At 30.1% G+C, this 22760-nt stretch overlaps 5 protein-coding genes across 5 annotated transcripts; all 5 read right to left on the bottom strand.

Annotated features, from left to right (window-relative positions):
• Positions 1 to 445: 445 nt before the first annotated feature.
• On the bottom strand, positions 446 to 1054 carry OCT59_026463 (uncharacterized protein; the record flags this gene model as incomplete). Its single annotated transcript, XM_066143176.1, has 1 exon — positions 446 to 1054. The coding sequence occupies one exon, from the start codon at positions 1052 to 1054 to the stop codon at positions 446 to 448; it is 609 nt and encodes a 202-aa protein (XP_065992718.1).
• Positions 1055 to 1123: 69 nt separating this feature from the next.
• OCT59_026462 (uncharacterized protein) lies at positions 1124 to 2119 on the bottom strand (the record flags this gene model as incomplete). The annotated part of the gene is made up of 2 exons (XM_025324243.2): positions 1124 to 1606; positions 2090 to 2119. The coding sequence occupies 2 exons, from the start codon at positions 2117 to 2119 to the stop codon at positions 1124 to 1126; spliced, it is 513 nt and encodes a 170-aa protein (XP_025187268.2).
• A 2228-nt stretch (positions 2120 to 4347) lies between these two features.
• OCT59_026461 (uncharacterized protein) lies at positions 4348 to 5331 on the bottom strand (the record flags this gene model as incomplete). The annotated part of the gene is made up of 3 exons (XM_025324242.1): positions 4348 to 4687; positions 4754 to 4928; positions 4992 to 5331. The coding sequence occupies 3 exons, from the start codon at positions 5329 to 5331 to the stop codon at positions 4348 to 4350; spliced, it is 855 nt and encodes a 284-aa protein (XP_025187267.1).
• A 1837-nt stretch (positions 5332 to 7168) lies between these two features.
• Positions 7169 to 7552, bottom strand: OCT59_026460 (uncharacterized protein; the record flags this gene model as incomplete). Its single annotated transcript, XM_025310009.1, has 1 exon — positions 7169 to 7552. One exon carries the CDS (start codon positions 7550 to 7552, stop codon positions 7169 to 7171), a length of 384 nt encoding a protein of 127 aa, XP_025187266.1.
• A 1555-nt stretch (positions 7553 to 9107) lies between these two features.
• OCT59_026459 (uncharacterized protein) lies at positions 9108 to 9473 on the bottom strand (the record flags this gene model as incomplete). The annotated part of the gene is made up of 1 exon (XM_066143175.1): positions 9108 to 9473. The coding sequence occupies one exon, from the start codon at positions 9471 to 9473 to the stop codon at positions 9108 to 9110; it is 366 nt and encodes a 121-aa protein (XP_065992717.1).
• Positions 9474 to 22760: the final 13287 nt, after the last annotated feature.

Below are 22760 nucleotides of genomic sequence, written 5' to 3'. Positions count from 1 at the left end.
AAACTTGAACGCAGTTATATGCTTGCGTCCTTGCAAACACTAAATCTTTTAGTATGCCAAAACTTCTTTCAACGGAATTATTTGTGTTATTTTCCCGCATATAAAGTTCAGAGCGGAAAGAGAGGGTCTAAAAACAACGGCGTTCCCACAAAATCTCAAAATGCTTGCGTAGTTGAGGATACCTGCCATAAAACATTTGTTTGAATTCACAGTAATGCGTATGCATTTCCGAGCCCGACGTTGTATAAAGGATTTCTTTCATCTTCTTCATGATAGATCCCCAATCTTCTTTATTAATATGATACTTCAAGTCATAAAGCCATCTCCAGAATACCTGGAGAATGTGAAAGGTACACAGAAGACGGATCCCTGGCATTTTTAGTTGAATAATTTAATAATTTAATAAAATCAGTAAATCATTACGAATTTAAATAAGAAATTAAATTCAAAGTGAATCCTTACCTTCTGGCCAACATAATTTAAGAGCATTGCGTTCAGCACTCGAATCATCAGTAAGAAAAACTTTTGGACCGACTTGTGGCCCACGTCCAAAAAAGTCATGTTGTGAAAGAATTGTTTTAAGTAAATTTAATGCCTTTTCTAGCGTTATTTCAGACTCATCTGAAGTGATAAACAAGCCAAGCGGAAGGGCACCAACCATGCAGCTTGTATAAAGAAGAGTGATAGATGTATTCAAAAGTTCAAATGATGCCGAAGCATCCATATAACATAATTCACCAGATTGTAAAACTCTTTCATGTACTTGATTCATTAAATTAGTCACGACGCATAGAATAAACGCCTTTCCCATGCGTGAATCATATTCTTGCAATATCGCTTTTCCATGGCCTGAGTTATTATAATCATTTACGACTTCTTCTAGACGTTTAAACATTGAAGTACCGTTGCGATCTCCAAGTGCCATTTCACAATATTTATGAAAAAGCTTAGCAATGTAGTCGTAATTTGGATTAGTCATCCAGTCTGCAAGTAATACTAAAAGTTCCTGCTCATCCATTGCGCTAAGATAAAGTGTATCTTCATAATCATACATTGCCGATGCGGGAGAATGACCATCCTTGAAAAGTTCTAAAAATTTTCCACAAATTTCCCTATTGACACGTCAAAAGCTTAACGATTCTGCAGAATTAACAACATGATTATGAGTGAATCGTAAGTTAACTTCCAAAGGATGGCTTAATTCAATATTACAAAACTTTAGCCGAAGGTGAATAGTAGCAGCGCAATTTGTATTTTGTAACTGGGATGATTGTAAGCGTTTTAATTCACGATTCCCTTGTTTCTCCTTCACTAATTTACTGTGAATACAATGTCTTTTCTCGCGAAAAAGAACCTTCTTTCCTTTAATTTCATAATGCCTAAATTCTGGCATTGTCGTTTTTGACTTAGATTCAAATGACAAAAACCATTTGCGTGCTTTTTCTTTATCGTCAATATCTACGAATGCGTCCAGTTCAAATTGTGGAATCTCAAAATTCTTAGTAGTTTGAAATGGTGATAAAACATTAAAATTTTTGATTAAATATGAGTGACGCAGAGGGAGGATTGATTTTAATTGTTCGGGAAGGGAATCCCATGAAAAGAACTAAATAAATACGAAAATTTAAAATTAAATTATGAAAATGACAAACGATAATGATAAATAAAGAAAAATTTGGTTCTATTTAATAAAATAATGCTGAAATAAAATTTATTTTACATATAATCAATAAAATAGACAAAAAATACCAATTAATTTAGAATAATAATAACGAGAAAAATGATACAATGCTACATAATAAATTATTATTATACATAATAAATTAAATAACGAACTAATTATAAAATTAGAATTAACATTCTATATTAATATATTATTCTCATAAAATAAAGTTAAACTAAATAAATTCTAATAAAACTCAATATCAAATAAACTCTATAATTAAAAATGCAACGATATACCTATTTAATCAAAAACTCGTTTTTTTTTCTCATTTTTAACTTATATTTCATATGTATATTATATAGAATGTACTCAAAACAAAAAAAGCTCGATAATATGAAAGAAAAATATGCAAAATTGACTTACTTGTGAGCTATTTTGTGATTCGATGTCCATACTGTTTATCAGTTATGTATTTACTGTGGTTTAACGAATCACAACTTGAGCTGTGTAACTTAATTTCTTTGTAATAAATTTTGCCATTAGGCAACTTACCAAAACAAAAGTGTTGAAAGGTAGACCTATTGGCTATTACACTTCCGAAGTAAAAAATAAAAAAATTTTTTTTTTTGTTCGAAAGAGAGTGTGGGAGAAAAAGCAAAAAAAATTAGCGTGATAAGGAGAGATGTTTATCAGTGCGACGTGAATTTTCTGATTGTATGTATCACGTGATCAGTGGCTGTGATGCCGCGCATGCGCTATCAACCTGACACACATTTCAGACGTGCAATTATCAAACAGCACGTCCGTATTGTGTGCCAGCATATCTTTTTTGTGTGCCAGGTTGGTGGCGTAGCTGCGCCGCAAGCCACCACGTCACAGCCATTTCACGTGATAAGTTATTAACAATAGAATTTAAAGATTATTCAAATTAGCCGACTGGAAATAGATTTAACTATAAATCGTTTAGAAGTGTCAAATTAAATAAAGTTTAACTATTTTTAATAAATGATAAAATTTTAAAAGTATTTTTAACAATAAAAAAGTGTATAATTGTTATTGTTAATTGTTTATTATTGTAATAATTGTGTATATGTACGTTATAAAGTTGATAAAGTGTGAAAGTTTTAATGTTGACCCTATGAAAAAAAATCATCCAATTTTTGTACGATATTTGTTCAAGTCCGTGTGGAAATTGTACAATTATTGCAGATTTTTGGATAAAAATAGCTATGAAGTTTTTCAAAGCATATTAAAAGTATGCAATTTTTGTACAACTTAAATTTAGAATATAGAAAATGTTCAATTTTTGTGTGATCTTTATACAACTTAAATTTAGGATACAGAAAACATTCAATTTTTGTACAATAAAAATTGTGATTATTGTACAACTTGAAAATAGACTTAAATTTAGGATACAGAAAGCAATTTTTGAGTAATCCTACTATACTACTTTCCATCTTACCTGTATGGTTACATTTGACCACTTTTAGGGTCAAATAGACCACTTTTAACCATTACAAATAGATTTTCCTAAGTAAAGTGATTTATGCAGTAAGGTTACACAAATTTCAACTGCATATTTGCTTATAAACGGGCATCTTTCAGACCCATTGGTGAAATTTTTGTATCATCTTGTAACTAAAAAAAAGTCAAAAACTTTTTATTAGGTTACACAATTAGTTCTGACTGGAATTATAATTTGGCCAGAATTATGCGGTAAAAATTAACTCTTAAATTATATATGTTGATCACGTGATCTGATCGTCAAAATAAATATGATGACGCGAAATGTTTTTGTTTATGTTTTTTTAACCTTTTAACTTTTCTCCAACTTTCTTTTAAAATATCAGGTAAAAAAAACTTGTGTTCTTTATCTTTTTATTTTCTTAACTTTTTACATTTTAATGTTACTAACTTGCTTTCTTCACTAACTTCATACTTTTTTTTTATTACTAACACTAATAATTTACTTTTTAACACACTAATTTGCTTTCTTCACTAACTTCATACTTTTTTATTACTAACACTAATAATTTACTTTTTAACACTACTAATTTGCTTTCTTCACTAACTTCATACTTTTTTATTTATTTAATACTAATAATTTACTTACACTAATAATTTACTTTCTTCTTTGATACTACTAATTTACTTTCATGTTATTAACATACTTTATTTTATTTTCTTACAAATTTTTATATTTATGATTATATCAAATTTAGTATGTATTTTATTTATGAAATATTGTGTATATTTTTTATATTTTAAGTCAATAAAAATTCATAATTTCACTTTATAAATTGCCTGTTATTACTGTAAAATTTAACCTATAATTCCTAAAATATGGCCTAAAATTTGGCTCAGAAATCACACAATAATTGTATAAATTCAGGTCAATAATAGGATAATTATTGAATGAATTACCATGCAATAATTGTGTGATTTATTGCAATTTTTAGCACAATTATTGTATGGTCAAATATACAGAAATCGTAGTGAATTTAATTGAATGATTTTTCAACAAAAATCACACAGACTTTTTTTATAGGGTGAACACTCCAAATACTTTTAAAACATCATTCTCTTGAATAAAATGGAAGTCAATTTAACTGGTTTCTAAGAATGTTCTTGCTTAAATTATGCTCTTTTTTACCTTTCCGTTTTTTCCTACTTGGAATAGTTTAAGGATCTGAATTCTCTTTCTCACCCTCTACAATAGCTGATGATTTTTGCCTAGTGCCATTTGATCTTTCACTTTTGCGCCGTTTGACAGACTCTACCTGAACGCAAATCATTGAACCACTTTTAACTCGTGTTGGATCTACATTACGATTAATATCATATAGAAAAGAACATAGCCAAGGAATAGATTGTGATTTTGATGCATGGTATCGCTTGGCAAATTTATCAAATGCAGTACGAAACTGTGGGCCATAATTCTCATAATCCACTTTAATTTCTTCCAAAAAAGTAACCAAAGCAGATTTATCAATTTCATCCTCATTATTTTCATTTAGTTCTCTAATAAATATTTCAGTAATCAGTCAAGGAGTTAGTTTAATCTTGCAGTTAAGAAACGGCATTTACCTCCATTCAGTAGTTGAAGAAATCATCAATCCTTCATCTATTTCATTATGCTTTTCAACTTGCAATTCTGTATGTAGAACCTGAACTTTTGAAGAAGGTTCTGTGTGAATCTGAACTTGCGAAGGAGATCCTGCTTGCAACGAAGCATAAAAAGAACTATTCTCTGCAATAAAACCTAAAAAATAAAAAAATTATCAATAGTAATATTGCAATCAATATTGCAATGAAAACTATTTACCAACTGCAATATAACTGTAGACCATACGATCATTAGGAGTTAATGATGGTAAAAAATTAAAATTCGTGATGTAAAATTTTACAGAAACAGCTCCTTGATGCTTGCAAGGTGCGCCTGTTATTTTAACAGGACAGCTACAAGTTCCAATGATACTGTTGACAACATAAAAAACACCCAATTCTCTTGTACTTGGAACTAAATACTCATTCTTAATGGTAGTTTGCTGAATTAAACTCTCATCCACCATCTCCCAACCTGGACAAAAAAATCTTTTTGCAATTGTATGTCCAGGATGTTTGTGCGTAATCCCAAGCAGTCTAAATTTATAGAAACGATCCATATTTTCTGTCACAAAATGAAAGACTTGAACTGAATTAAACGTCTGGGTCCTTGCAAAGATAATATCCTTTAATATGCGGAAGCTGTGTTCAATAAAGCTCCAAATGGTTCAGGCTAAACCGGAGAACTGATCTGAAACTGGCTCAAAATTCGGTTCGGTTCAGTTCGGGTATTAGAACCGAAAAACTAGCAGTTCAGTTCAGTTTAATCTGATTTTTTATAAAAATGCAAAAAATCAAATAGCCGACTATCTAGTAATTGTACAAAGTCGAGCCATATATCATTGGATTCCTCTCGACGAGACGCGTCGAATGGTAGTAAGATAATGTCTCTAGCATCGATAGATCACATGTTAACCTGCGCTAAATGATTTATCAATAATTGGAATTAGCAAGCTATCTATTGGTGCTAGAGATATGATCTTAGCACCATTCGACGCGTCTTAGTGAGATGAATCCAATGAATATAAATTCATTCGTGTACGATCACTGGATGGCGAATAATATCAAGTTTCGCATTTTTTTAAAATTTTTGAACGTTAAAAATTAAAAATTCTGATACATGAATTTATTCATCGTCCAATGGTCGTACAAATATTAATTAGGACTCATTGGATTTGTCTCGATGAGACGAGTCGAATGGTGGTAAGATCACGTCTCTAGCATTGATAGATAGCTTGCTAATGCCAATTTTTTATAAATTATTTAGCGTGAATTAACTTACGATCTATTAATGCTATAGACATGATCTCACCACCATTCGACTCGTCTCATCGAGAAGAATCCAATGAGTCCTAATTCATTTTTGTACGACTATTGGATGACAAATAAATTCATGTATTGGAATTTTTAATTTTTAACGCTCGAAATTTTTTAAAAAAATGCGAAACTTGATATTATTCGCCTTCTAGTGGTCTTACATGAACGAATTTATATTCATTAGATTCGTCTCATTGAGACGCGTCGAATGATGCTAAGATCATGTCTTTAGTACCAATAGATAGCTTGCTAATTCCAATTATTGATAAATCATTTAGCGTGGGTTAACATGTGATCTATCGATGCTAGAGACATTATCTTACCACCATTCGACGCGTCTCATTGAGACGAATCCAATAATATATGGCTCAACTTTATACGATCACTAGATGGCCGGCTATTCAATTTTTCACATTTTTATAAAAATCAGATTAAACCGAACTGAACCGCCAGTTTTTCGGTTCAGTTCTTACAGATTTCAGCTCTAATTCGAACCATCTATAATCCGGACCAAACTGACCCGTTCAGAGCTTTAGTGTTCAATATAGTTATTTGTATTATTACCGCGTATTGGCAATACTGAACGAAAGGATAAGGCCCAAAATTGACGTCGTTTTCATAAAAGATCAAGATGATTTTGTAGCTGAGGGTATGAGTGATAAAATTCTTGTTTAAATTCTTGATAATACTTATTCATATCCAACTCTGTTGACGCATAAACAATTTTTTTCATTATCTTAATAATAGGCGTCCGATCCTCTTTATTTATATGATGTTTTAAATCATATAACCATCTCCAAAACGCTTGTAGTATGTGAAATGTGCACAAAAGACGGATTGCCTGCGGCCAACAGAGATTTAGAGCATTCTGTTCTGCATTTGAGTCATCTGTAAGGAATACTGTAAGTCCAACTTCAGGTTCACGTCCATAAAAAGAATATGAAGGAAGAATTGTCTTTAATAAATTCAACTAAATGTATTAAAGATAAATTTCATTTTATTAGAACATTACAATTACAAATAGACTCATAAAAATAACTTATAAGTTAGGAGAATAATTACCGTCTTTTCTAAGGTTACTTATGATTCATCTGATGTGATTAATATTCCAAGCGGAAGTGCACCAGCTGCACAACTTGTATACAAAAGCGTAATTGAGGTATTTAAGGGTTCAAATGAGGCAGAAGCATTTATATAGCAAAGTTTACCAGCTTGTAGGATTTTTTCATGAACACGATACATTAAACCAGTTACAACACAGTGAATAAACGCCTTTCCAGCTTGCTTATCATACTCCTGCATAATTGCTCTGCCATTACCTGAGTTGTTGTACTTCCCAATCACTTCTGCTAAACGTTCAAACATCTTACTACCATTGCGACTACCAAGCATATTATCACGGTATTCTTGAAAAAGCCTAACAATATAACCATAGTCTGGGTTAATTGCTCGATCTGCAAGCATTTCTAATAATTTTTAACCATTTTCTGCTGATATATGTAGTTTATCTTCATAAGAGTATATTGCCAAGACTGGAGAATGTCCATTCCTAAATAACTCTAGGAATTGTTCCTTTACTTCTCCTTTAAAACGATGAAAGCTTAATGACTCTGCTAAGTTTATCATATGATTGTGTATAAATTTAATGTCAACTTCTAATGGATGGTTAGATGATTCGATATGCCAATTCTCTAAACAAAAATCAATACTGAATGTTTCATGCATGGGATGATTGTGTATGCTTGGTTTCATGATTACCTTGCTTTTTTTAACTTTATTGCTATGAATGCAATATCGTTTCTTCTGAACAAGAACCTTTTTTCCCTTTATGCTGTACCTCTTAGTTTGTACCATTGTTATTTTTAAATGTGATTCAAATGCTTGAAACTATTCGTGTACTCTTTCTTTATCATTGACATCTACAAATGTCTTCAGTTCAAATTGTGAGATTGAAAAATTTTCAGATGTTTGATAGAAAGGTAATTCATCAAAACTTTCGATTAAATATGTGTATCCTGGAGGAAGAACTAATTTTAAAGGATCATTTAAAGAATTCCAATGAAAAATCTAAAATAAAAGGATAACAATAACATAAATTTTTATTATATTTCGTTAATGATAAATAAATAAATTTTAATATAACAAATTTAATAAATAAATATGATACAAAAGATCGATGATATTTATTTAGTTTAACTAATATTTTCTACCTCTCCTACACTTTCCATACTGTTTAATAATACACGACTTGAGATAACAATTATTTTTATTAAAACAAAAAAATCTATATTAATTTTATTCTCTTTTATTGTTTTTTTTTGAAAGTTAAACAAAAAAAATATGGAAAATTATTTTTTTCACTTTCGTTTTTGAAGCAAAGTAGGAAAAAAAGATGGAAAATAATATTGGCGAGATATATTTATCATCAAATTTGATTGTGCAATATAAACGCGATTATTAATAATAACTTATCACGTAAAATGGCTGTGATGTGGTGGCTTGCGACACAGCTATGCCACCAATCTGACACATAAAAAAGATATGCTGTGTGCCAGGTTGGTGACGTGGCTGTAGCACCATAGCCACAATCATGTGATTTATTAATCATTTCCGCACTGATAAACAAATTTGATAAATTTTCAAAAATTGTTTTTTTTTAAATAATAAAATATAATAATTAATAACACTATTCATTGTAAATTTATTTATTAAAAATATTTTAATTAAAAGATGTATAAATCATTATAATTGATAAAAAACAAATACTATAACATATAAAAATGTAATTATTATTAATATTTAAAAAAAATGCATTATAAAGTGATGAATTCTATTGTAATAATACCTTGTTTCAATTCAGCTGATTTTTTAATACATTCTTGCTCAAATTATGTTCCTTTTTGCCAATTTTCTTTGTTTTTCAACTAGGAATAATCTGAGAATCAGAATTTTCTAGATTTTCCTTATTATTGGTAATGGGAAATAGTTTTCGCTTACATTCTGACCCTTCTGTTTTTCATCATTTTACAGATTCAACTTGCACGCGAATCATAGATCCACTTTTGATATTAACTGCTGAGTTCAACTTGCGATTAATATTATAAAGAAAGGACACTAACTGCAGAATAGATTTTAATTTTGCTGCTTTATAATGTTTTGCAAATTTGTTTAATGCAGTACGTAATTGTGCGTATCTGTTTGAATAGTCTTCCTTGATTTCTTCTAAAAAATTGATAAATGTGATAATATCATCCTCAACATTTTTATTCGATTTCCTACAAAATGGTGTGTTTGAATAAGTTTGTAAATTATAACAAATTATTAAGGAAGAGTTTACAAATCTATGCTTGATAGTTAAATTATTATTTGGTGTTGTTGTTTCCATTTGTATACCTTCTCGGTCTAGTAGAATAAATTCTGCATGTAATGATGTATAAAAAGAACTGTCTTCTGCAGTATAGCCTAAAAAAAAAAATTAAAAATTAATAAATGGAATTATGGAACCACAAAATCTTACTTTTTAATTATTTTCTTACTGATTGCAATGTAAGTATAGGACCCCGCTTACTTCTAATAGAGATCACCCACAAGCCTAAGGTAAAAATTACATAAAAAAGTCAAAAAAACTGGTTGAATTCATAAGGTAAAATTCTTTATAAATTAAAAAAAGTAAATGTAATTCCATGGTAAATTTTTTTTATGTAACTATTAAGTATATGGTAAAATTAAACAGGATTTTAAAATGTAACTTGTAATTATAAGGTTATAAAATTTATTACTACAGTTTAACCTCAATATACCGATATTCGATATACCGATATACTATTAAAAACTTGATATACCGATAAAATTTTATTTTCCCACTATATATGAGGACATATAAATATCGGTATAACTTTGATATAATGATATTTTCTAAAAATTTCATATATGTCCTGACATATCATTATATAAAAGTTTAACTGTAGTATATACTATTTTTAGCACAAAGTTTATTACACAGACACGTAAAATTTAGCACGTCTGAAATGTGTGTCAGGTTGACGGTGTAGTGTGGCGGCACAGGTAATTCAAAAAAAATCTAAGTTGAAGATTTTCTTTTTAATGTAATGCTTTCAAATTTATACATTAGATGTATTTTCATCTGTTTTACAAATTCACTTATAAACAGAAGGAGGTTTTGGTCGTAGATTGTGACTTTAGTATATAACAACTGATTTTATCGTCTTTGCCAATTATTTCCAAAATTGGATTTGTCAAAAAAATGGTTTTTGTTAAATAACTCGAAAATGGCCTTCTAAACTGCCTGTATATACTCTAAGTAAATTTGCAGAGCAAACGAAAATACATTTAGTGCAGTAATTTAAAGGTTTTATTTTAAATAAAAAAAATTGCAATTTAATTTTTTTGGAAAAATCGCTGCGTCACACTGCGCTGTCAACCTGACACACATATCAGATGTGCTAAAATTTATTATATTATTTTTAGTTATAAAATTTATTATACTATTTTTAGTACAAGTTTATTACATGGATATGTAAAATTTCATTACACAAACATGTAAAATTTATTATATTATTTTTAGCGTAAGTTCTTTTTTTTTTTTTTTTTAATGATTTATATATGCTTTATTGATATTAAGTTTATATACCATACAAACAAATTATCATGAGCTATATCCACCCAGCAGGATGCAATCATCAAAATATAAATAATAAAAGAAAAATGATAGTTGATACTATACCAATTAATTTGAACTACAAGATTTGAGGTTTTTTTTTTTTTTTTTTTTTTTTTTTTCAAAATTAATGAATTTAAGTTCAGAGTAAAATTAATTATGTTGTTATTAGATCTATTATAACATTGTTAATAATATTTTTTGTTTTCTTATATGCCCAGCTATACCACCAGTTATTACTGATTAGTAAACTCATCTGATCTTGAGCTTTTTTTCCCACTCTATAACACTTTGATATAATGTGATTTTCATTTAATGAATTTTCAGACTGCACTGAATCCAACTCAATTGAAATATTATCAAGTACTGCAATTTGATCTTCCTGTAAATCTGAATAATTGTTCTTCTTTAAAGTTTGTTTATCCTGTTTTAAGTGTTTAACCTGTTGGTGAGAGGATTTGAAATAACGATCCATATTTTCGGATTCATTTAATTTTTCTTTTCTTCCAATATTTCTAGTCTTTTCCCATGCAATAGTAGCATTACATCTTGGTATCCAAATTAGTTCTTTAAAGTGAATAATAAAGGAGTCCAAAAGTGAAGCCAAGAATAAAATGTTTTTTGATTCTGAGAATCCAAATGTTTGTTTTGAAATTTTGGAAATATTGGTGTTAATTTTAGCTTCCAAGGCCAATGAGCTAAAATCAATAAATTTTTTGTTATCATGTTGTAATCCTAGTATCTGGTTTAATTTCTCACTTATGGCTTTAGGTGTGTTTTCTGGTATGTTACTCCATTTTTGAATTATAGGAATCACATCATCTTGCATTCTACTTTTAATTATAGGCCATAAATCCTTATTGGCATCACATTCAATAAAATGATATCTGTTTTCTTCTTTATTAGCATTGCACCTGGGACAAACAAAATCTTTGTATATATTTGGTTTTCGCTGTAACAGGATAGTACCTATAGGAAGAAGTTTAGCAAATAGTTTAATAATAAAAATTAAATGCCAGTGTTTTTTAACTGAAATACAATTAAACCCTTTATATCTATGAATTAAGTTCCATGTTATATTCCAGGCAATTGGTATTTCATGTCCATTGGTTTTTAACATTGACCATTCTGCTGCCACTCTAGCATTCATTAGAGTTTTGATAAATTTCCTTAAATTGTACTCTATTGGGATCTGTTTGAAAATTGGAAAAAATCTAACTGTCCTACTACTATAGCTAAACCTGTTGTTAAAGTAGCAGCTGTTGTTACTTGTAGTTTTAGCTAATTCATCTACCATTTCATTCATAACATCTCCACTATGTCCCTTAACTTTCACTAATTCTAGATCCATCTTTTTTTCTTGTAAAAGAATATCTATCTTGAGTAAGATTAAAGAATTAGTCTGTTTTAGTAGTTTCCTGCCTGATTTATTATGTTGATTATTGATCATGTAGATGGCGCTTTGACTGTCTGTATAGATCCTGATTTTTGCATTCATAGGACCTGTGAGTAATGCCAGGAAAATGGCCACTAATTCTGCACGTGTAGATGAGGGCCATAATGATAAATTTGTTTGGGCTGACAAAGCAGGTTCATTATTAACACAAAACGCTGCACCCATATTTGTGTACACTAGATTAGGGTTTTGTTTGCCCACTGATGTAGGGATGCTTGGTATGAGCGAACCATCTGTGTAATATTCTCTTATCTGTTCTCTCTGCTAGTATATTTCTAATATCTATTAGTTGAGCTTTCAGGTTATCATCATCTATCCATCTGTGAATCCATATGTCTTGAACCAATGGTAAACTAATTATAGGATTTAGGGCCGCTGTTGGTACCATATCATCAGGTATCATGGTGTTAGATCGATGAGTTGATGACAACCATTCACTAGGGAAACTCCAACCGCGCATATTAGAACTTTTTTCTAATATTGCCACCTTGCAATAGTAAGCCGGTATGGATCGTCCCGTGTCCCTGCCATCCTATGATTCCGTTATTATTGTATCCCGGTCGATAATTCACTAAAATCCCCTGTTCGTGTCGGAGTATTTTGTTAACTTTGCCTATTGACCATGCGTCTGAATTAGCCAAAGGTTCCCGAACATAGACAACTTGTTTACGGCGTGCGTCCGGTGTGATATCCATTAAAAAGGCCCAATGGTTAACTTTAGCAAGCTCCAGATCATCATTTACCGTTAAATTATCTATTCTGGATGTGCACAAATGGGTCACATCACGATACCATCTGGCTACCCTTCCTTGTACCGGGAGTAATGCTAATTTACGATATTGTTTCCATGTCATAAGATGTGTACCCCTGATAAATAATTGATCAATATAGAATATTGGGTAATGTGGGCTTTGGTTTATCCGATATATGTATTTTGTGAGTTGATATTGTTTAAAGAACTTTAATATCGGCTCTTTCCCCCTAATACACTCCAGATTGATCTATCAATCGGGTCTATCGCCATTGTCATGTCGAGGGTCTTAGCTATTACCAATGCATTAAATGAGACGTTTTTCCAGGCTTGAGGCTTTATCCAAGGCATTACTTGAAGATCGCAGTCAAAAATCGGATCCGTGATGAGTGATTTAAGCTGCGCGTCTCTGAGTCTAATCTGTGTTGATGTCGCTGCGTATGAATCACTATTCAACCTAATCGTTAAGTCTGTTATGGTATTGATGCAGTAGAGTTTCCATGGATGATCCATACCGAGACATCCCTCATGAAATAATAATGACGAAGGTGTGTTCTTAGGTAATTTCAACCAATTTTTTACCACCTTCATTACCGGAGCAAATATGTGATTCCAATTATGCTCTGATAATGTCATAATTTGAGCTGTATATATTAGTCTAGGTATTAATACTCTATTGATTAGGTAAATGCATTGACCAGCTGAAACAAATTTCCTACGGACTATAGTACAAAAATCGTTAACTATCATAGATAGGCGTTGCATCCATCGTCGTCTGCTCGGTTTATTGGAGAACCAGACTCTGAGATACCTTATTTCCTCATTTGTGGCTTGAATTATAGAACGATCACGACCTAGTTCAATATTTTGTTCGTGCCGTTCCACAGTTGGGTTGATGATTATCAATTCTGACTTCTTAGCATTGATATCAATATCATTAATTATATAGAATTCATTTGCTATATCTACTATATTTTGCATCCTAAATCTTGATGATTCTAAGAATATCGTATCATCCATATATGCACATACGGGGACCTGAAGCCTGTATTGCGTCTATGTGATAGGGTCATTAATATCATTCGACCAGGTAACCTTCATTTCATATCCGCTGTCTTTGATTTGCTGTATTCTTATCAACAGCGGATCATAAAAAATTCGCCACAATAGCGGAGAAAGTGCATCGCCCTGATCAATTCCGTCATTTCTGGTGAACCCATCACTTAGTCCATACGCTGTAGCTATTTTAAGGTGTCTGTATTTGAAGAGGGCTATAATCCATTCAACCAATGATGCTGGGATGTCAATACGAAGCATGGCTCGTTTTAAAACCTCTAATCCCACTGAGTCAAACGCCTTTTTCATATCCTGTGTGAGGACCCATAGTTCCTTACTGTTTTCCCTGGCATCCTCTATAAAATTGTTAACTAGGTGTATTTGTTCGCTTGTGCATTCTCCGGGTAAACCGCAACAATTGTATCCCTGTAGTACGTTACATTGTTTCAAAACCGAACTCAACCTATTCGTGATCATCTTTGTAAAGGTTTTCCGAAAACAATCCAACAATGCAATAGGTCGAGTATTCAAAATGTTGTATTCAAAGTTGATGGGCTTAGGTATGGGGAGAATGACCGATGTTTTCCATGCCATAGGCACAAGTCCAGTTTGTAGTGTCAAGTTTCCGAACTTGACCATGAAGAGGATTAATTCCTCAGGCAATTGTAAGATGATTCTGTAATTTATACCAGACAACCCCGCAGCCGACTCTTTATTTAATTCTTTAACGGTATTATTCCATTCTGCCATAGTGATTTTTTCTATTGTAGATTCCATCACTTCTTTGAATTTACCTACGGGTTCATAAATTTGTCGCCAAATTGGTGTCATTGTATCCAGCAGTGTGTTTCTTTTCCTAAACATGTTCGCGAAATCATTGTCCACTGCTTTTTTAACTTCTCTCGGTTCTGTAGCTAGTCTTTTAGTCGAAATTCCTGTTTCCTCATTTACTAACACTTTATCTATAACTATATTAGTGAGAGTGTTTCTATCTAATATGCTGGATAGCCATTTTGTTTGATAATCTCGTGTAATTTCTACTCTCTTGTCTATTCTATCTTTAATAGACTTCGTTTCTGCTGATTTGTATTTTTTGTAATCCGCTCTCAGGCGGTAATTCACTTTTGTTTTAAGAGTATCAAACCACTCTTCTGAAAATATGCCATGCGTGGTTATGTTACACTTGTAATTGTCCTTAGTCGATGTAACATAGTCTTGATTATATTTAGCAATTTTACTTGTCCATCTGGATTTGGCGTTTTCGGTTGTGATCATTTGTCGGTTTCCATAGTAATAGTTATGTAATAGCTTAAGTAATTTATTTGTATGTCGTTCTGGTCTCGATTTTTTCTTGTTATAACATTTAAAGGTTTTATGGTACCTAATGTCTTTCCTAGGGAGCTCTGTATCCGCTGCATATACTATAATACCATTGAGTTTGTCCCAGTATCATTTTTAGCATAAGTTCATTACACAGACATGTAAAATTTTATTACACAAATACGTAAAATTTATTATATTATTTTTTAGCATAAGTTCATTACACAGACACGTAAAATTTTATTACACAAATACAGATACATACAAATTTATTACACAAACACGTAAAATATGTAAAAAAGAATTTTTTATAAATATCCGTATAATATAAAAAATTATAAAATAAAGCAAAGAACAGAAAAGTTGGATGGTTGGAGGTGATAGGTGGAATAAATGTTATTTTTTTTTATTTTTTTTTGTCAAAAAATAATATATATATTTGTAACTATTGATCAATTTCGAACTTATTTTAAATAGGAACTTTTTTACATTTTTTTAAAATAATTATATCTAAAAATTGGGCCAATTTTAAAAGAAATAAAAAGTACCAAATGTATAAAATAAATTATGTTTTATATAATTTATAATTATAAATGTTACTGAACTTGTAAGGTAAAAATATATGTGATTTAAAAATGTAACTGGAAAGATGGTAAAATTACTTAGTAGAAGGAAAATTTAGAGTAAGGTAAATTTACATATAAATCTTAAAAATTTTACGATGATCTCTATTAGAAGTAAGCGGGATCCTGTAAGCATAGATTATACAGTTATCAGAAGTCAAAGATAGCACAAAGTTAAACATGATATATGAAATTTTACTGAAACTACACCTTGGTGCTTACAAGGTGCACCTATAGGTGCTGTCAGAATTTCCTAATTATGACATTTCAGCATTACGACATATGTTGTAAATAATGCTGTAACTGTAATGTGGAGCTGTAATTAATTATGATCACGTGACTTTTACAATGCTGAATGATCGACATGGATATTTTCTTTTTTGGAAATTCGTATAATCTTATGTAACCCATTATTCAATTTTATTGAAGAACAAAATTTCTTTTTTTGGAAATCTGTATAATGTCACGTGATAAAACGTAAAAAAAATTGATTTAGCATTACGAACTTGGCTAAAATAAGTTTAGTCTTATTCATTTACGGCATATATATTTATAACATTACAGCGTTAAATTCAATTACGGCATTTAAGGCGTCATAGTATTTACAATTTATGGCATTTAATTACGGCATTACGGCATGTGCCGTAATTGTAAAAATAATTCTGACAGCATCTATAGGTGCACCGGTCATCTTAATAATTTGACAAGTACAGGTTCTAATCTTACTATTTACAGTATAGAAATGACTGGAATTATTCACACTTTCCATAGAGAATTCATTTTCTATACTACACTTTTTGATAGAATTTATGTTCACAGTATCCCATCCTAGACATAGAAAGCGTTTTGCTATTCACAAGTATCCTATATGTCTATGAAGTTAGTTTGAAAAACAGTAAGGGCATGCACTGGTCAAAATTGGTGCTATTGGGTACATATCGGATACCTGATATGTGTATGATATATGTAATATATGTGTATGATATTTAACAATACTACACATATCGAGTACCTGATATGTGTAGTATAAATGTAGAAAAATATGGCAAGCCAAATCGGACAAAAGTCTGTCAATGCACAGATAAATTTTCACAGTTATTCTTTGCCATTTTTAGTAATTTTTTGCAGATGATCTGTGATATTTTGCATATATTATCTGCGAAACTTTCCAAAAATTTTTACAGATATTTTTTCCAAATTTTCCCATTTTTTATTATCTGTGCATCAACAGATAATTTATCTGTACATTAGCAGATAATTATCTGAATATTAACAAATAATCATCCAGATTTTAACAGATAAATTATTCTAATTATTAAGATAATAATTTGCATTTTAGTTTTAGAGAGAATGGTATTAAATATATGAATTTAAAATAATTTTTAAAAATTTATTTGTTTAATTTAAAAACAAATAGTACAATTGAGATATTAAAAAAAAAAATTCATTCTGTTATAGTGTAAGATAAAAATATAATAAATAAATTATGTATCAAAAACTATAAAGTAATTATTATTTATTAACAAAATATTATAAAAAGTATATTAATAAACATTAAAAACTTTCCTTGTAAAGCAATAAATAAAAAATCATGAAAAAAAGTTTAAGTTTGACAAGTTTCAGACTTCTAAAAAATGTTTTTTTTAATTTATCACAAAAAAATATAAAAATTTAATGATAATTTATCTGCTATTACCCAGATAATTATCTGTTAATGCACAGATAAATTATCTGTTGAAGTTCAGATAATAAAAAATGGGAAAATTCAGAAAAAATATCTGTAAAAATTTTTGGAAAGTTTTGCAGATAATAAATGCGAAACATCACAGTTCATCTGCGAAAAATTACCAAAAATGGAAAGAAATAACTGTGATAATTTATCTGTGCATTGACAGACTTTTGTCCGATTTGGCTTGCCATAGAAAAACGGTGACACATCATGTAAACATCATATACACATCTTACACATATCGGGTAGTCAAATATCATTGATATATATTATAGATATCATACATTTAACACACATATATCGGGTAGTAAAATATGTAAAATATTGGTAATATATATTTTTATTGTATACGTTTGACAATTTCATATTAAAACTAATAGATTTATATCTCTTTTTTTTATTTTAATTTGGGCTAAATGAAATTCAATTTTATTAAAATTTATAAATTTATTTACATAAAAGCAATAATACAAATCTTACACTATCTGTTACGTAAAAATCAAATAAAGTTGAACATAATTATACTATGTAATATGTAAAGTTCTACTGAAAGTAGCAATGATAATAAAATTACCTCTTTGCTTGCTTTTGTTATATCTGTTTATTATTTAAAAGAAATATTAGCGAAAATATTAGTAAGTGTATTAATTAATAAAAGAAAAAAGGAAATGTTAATAAAAACGTTAGTGGTAAATATAGAAAATATTAGTAAAATGTTAGTAGCAAAAAAGAAAAGTTAGTAAAATAGAAAATATTAATAGAAGAACGTTAATAAAAATGTTAGTAGTATTTAATATTAATAGAAAATGTTAGTAATAGAAAACATTAGTGGGAGAAAAGAAAAAAATATTAGAACGTCAATAGAAAATATATATATAAAAAGAAAAAAACAAGTATAATGAAAATATACCTTTATGTTTATTTCTAAATATAAAAATAAAAAAAAATATTAATAATATTATTTCATAATAACTAAGTAAAGAGTTTGTTTAGTTTGTTTTAAATAATAAAAAAGTTTAAGAGAAAGGTTTTTACGATGGAAAGAAAAAAAAAATAAACACAGTGCAAAATATAAACACTTAAATCATGTGATCAATCGCCTGATTACAATAACAAATTCTGATTGGGCGATTGGGCCATAGATTTTATGTCAATCCGGATTAATAAAAATGCATTTAACGTTCATGCAAACTTTGTACTACTCACTATGCTATTTATACTAGAATTACACTGCAAGTTAAACTCTTTATCACTTTAAATAATACAAAACCCTACTTATATATACCATTACACCCATCCACTAACCATTTAATTTAGGTTTTTTATTAATTTAAAACCTATAATAATGCATAAGATATAATCCTTTATAATTCAGTTAACAATTAATAATTTTATGATGGAAAAGAAATGAATATGTGAAAAAGGGATGAAGTGAATGAAAGTGAATTAAAAGGATAATGTGAAAAATGAAATTGGAGTGAAAGGATGATGAAAATAAAATAGAAGTGAAGAGATGACGAAAAACGAAATAGGATGACAAAAAACAAAATGGAAGTGAAATGGTATGATGTAAAACAAAATGGAACGATGGAAAATAAAATGGAATTAAAGGAGATAATGAAAAAATAAAATGGGAGTGAAATGGGATGATGAAAACAAAATGGAAAAGAAATGAAATGATGTAAAACAAAATGAAACAATATAAAGCGAATTGAGATGATAAAAAATGAAGTGGAATGTTGCAAAACGATATGGAGTGATGAAAAACGATATGGAGCGATATGGAGTGATGAAAAACGATATGGAGCGATATGGAGTGATAAAAATGATATGGAGCAGTGTGGAGTGATAAAAAACAATATGGAGCGATGTGGATAAGGTTGCTTGTCTAAACCTTTTCAAAATCTTACGATTAGTTTCGTCAAAATTTTACTATAGATTTATTATAGTTTCGGTAGAGTTTCGGCAGTTTCAGCATTTATAATAAGTTTCGGCAGTTTCGCCTTTCTCCAAAGTTTCGCCAGTTTTTTAATATAACTTTAATATAGTTTCGGCAGAATTTTGCTTTTCGGCGAAACGCCATCTTGCCTAAACCCCTAGGTTTCGGCAAGCAACCTTAGATGTGGAGTGATAAAAAATGATATGGAGCGATATGGAGTGATGAAAAATGATATGGAGTGATATGGAGTGATGAAAAATGATATGGAGCGATATGGAGTGATGAAAAATGATATGGAGCGATATGGAGTGATGAAAAACAATATGGAGTAATATGGAGTGATGAAAAATGATATGGAGCGATATGGAGTGATAAAAAATGATATGGAGCGATGTGAAGTGATGAAAAATGATATGAAGCGATGTGAAGTGATAGAAAATAATATGGAGCGATGTGGAGTGATGAAAAATAATATGGAGCGATATGGAGTGATGAAAAACGATATGGAGCAATATGGAGTGATGAAAAACGATATGGAGCGATATGGAGTGATGAAAAATGATATGGAGCGATGTGGAGTGATGAAAAATGATATGAAGCGATGTGGAGTGATGGAAAACAATATGGAGCGATGTGGAGTGATGAAAAATGATATAGAGCGATATGGAGTGATGAAAAATGATATGGAGCAATATGGAGTGATGAAAAACGATATGGAGCGATATGGAGTGATGAAAAATGATATGGAGCGATGTGGAGTGATGAAAAATGATATGAAGTGATGTAGAGTGATGGAAAACAATATGGAGCGATGTGAAGTGATGAAAAATGATATGGAGCGATATGGAGTGATGAAAAACAATATGGAAGCAAAAGGGACGATGATAAATGAAAAGGATAATTAAAAACAAAATAAGAACAAAGGGAATCATGATAGAAAAATAAAATGGAGGCGAAGGGAATAATGAAATAATAAAAACAAAAGGAGCGAAAAAAATAATAGAAAATAAATGAAAAGAGAGTGAAATGGATATAGAAAATGAAAAGGGAATAAAGTGGATGATAGAAAATAAAAGAAACTGTTAGTATCATTTTCAATAAAGAAAACAATAAAATAGCAAAATACTAGTAATAAAAGTGAGTCTTACCTTAAACTCTTTGAAGTTATTTGAAATTGTTGTTTTCTGAAAAACAAGTTAACAAGTTAGCATAAAGAAAAAGAACATTAAACTAGCGAAGTAATAAGAAAATAAAAAAATCTTACCTTAAGAAATTCCAGAAAAAGCTGGCCATTTTGGAAATAATACTACAAGAAAGCAAAAAACAAAATATGTGCTACGCGTTTGTGTAATATAAAATCATCTGGTGAATTTTACTGGGATAAATTTAAAAATTTTGATTAAGGTGAAATTCACCGGAGTACAGAGGGGCAACGCGAAACTAGGTTCGGTAAGCAATTGAAATCGACACTGCTATATTCGGTTTATCATCATATAAAAAAAAATTCATTTTTTTTTATATTTTCTTTTATTTTTTTTTTGTAGGTCGGACTCTTATTTTTTGTAGAACGTTGGACCCTTAGAGACCAGGACAAACTGTACCTACACAATAAAGGTAATGTGGGAGAAGGAGGTCGGAGTTACTGTTTTGTAATTAAGAAACATTTTTAACGTTTCTTTCTTTTTTTTGTAAAACTAGGACGCCGGACTCTTGAAAATAAACCCAGATTTGGATAATGTAAGGAATAGGGAATGGGAATTTTTTCTTTAATATTAAAGAAACGTACTAACGTTTCTTTCTTTATTTTTTTTTGTAGGATTAGGACGCCAGATTCTTGAAAATGAACCCGGACTTGGATAATGTAAGGAATAAGGAATGGGGAATTTTTTCTTTAATATTAAAGAAATGTACTAACGGTTCTTTATTTTTTTTTGTAGGACTAGGACGCCGGACTCTTGAAAATGAACCCGGACTTGGATAATGTAAGGAATAGGGAATGGAGAATTTTTCTTTAATATTAAAGAAACGTACTAATGTTTCTTTCTTTATTTTTTTTGTAGGACTAGGACGCCAGACTCTTGAAAATGAACCTGGACTTGGATAATGTAAGGAATAGGGAATGGAGAATTTTTTCTTTAATATTAAAGAAACGTACTAACGTTTCTTTCTTTATTTTTTTTGTAGGATTAGAACGCCGGACTCTTGGAAACAAATCGAACCCGGACTTTGAATGTAAGGAATAAGGGAAGGGGAGAGTGGTGTTTTATAATTATGAAACATTTTTAACGCTTCTTTCCTTTTTCTCTTGTAGAACGCCAGACTCTTACGAATCTGAACTTATGCAGCAAAGATACCGGGAGAAGGGAAATTCTTTTAATATTAAAGATGGAAACATACTAATGTTTCTTTTTTTTGATCCTTGTAGGTTTTGGCTTGCTAGAATGACACTTTGAATGGGCAAACATTTCTTTAAGAGTGGCGTTTAAAATTGACTTTGAGAAACGTTTTAACGTTTCTTTTTTTTTCTCTATTAAGTTTTAATAGTTGTTTATTGGAATCGAACCAACTGGAACATTGTTCCAAACCATTAACAACAAATTAATGTAAAATAATAAATGTATTCAAAAATAAAATATATTTAAAATAAATATAAATAATTTTATAAATTGTATACATAAATAACATACTATTGGAGTTTTTTTTCATGTAAAAATTTCAGGTTACCTGATTACCCGAAGTGACCTGAATTAACCTGAATATTTTCAGGTCAGACGGGTCAGATCAAGTCAGAATAGGTTACCCAACCTGACCTAACCCGTTCGGAGCTCTCGCTCACTCCAAGGAGTCCGGCAACCTAAAAAACAAGAGAAAGAAACGTTAGTAACATTTTTTTAATATTAAAATAATCACCTTTCCAACTTACATTCTAAAGTTTGAGATAGTCCAAGGAGTCCAGAACCTAAAAAAATAAGAGAAAGAAACATTAGTAACGTTTCTTTAATATTAAAATAATCCGCATCTTTCCAACTTACATTCCAAAGCCCGGGTTCGTTCAAAGAGTCTGGCAACTTAAAAAAATAGAGGTAAGGATATAAAAGGAATATGAAATTTTTTTTTATT

The sequence above is a fragment of the Rhizophagus irregularis genome, chromosome 6, assembly GCF_026210795.1.
Source record: "Rhizophagus irregularis chromosome 6, complete sequence".
NCBI lineage: Eukaryota > Fungi > Glomeromycota > Glomeromycetes > Glomerales > Glomeraceae > Rhizophagus > Rhizophagus irregularis.
This window is presented reverse-complemented; position numbering and strand designations above follow the sequence as displayed.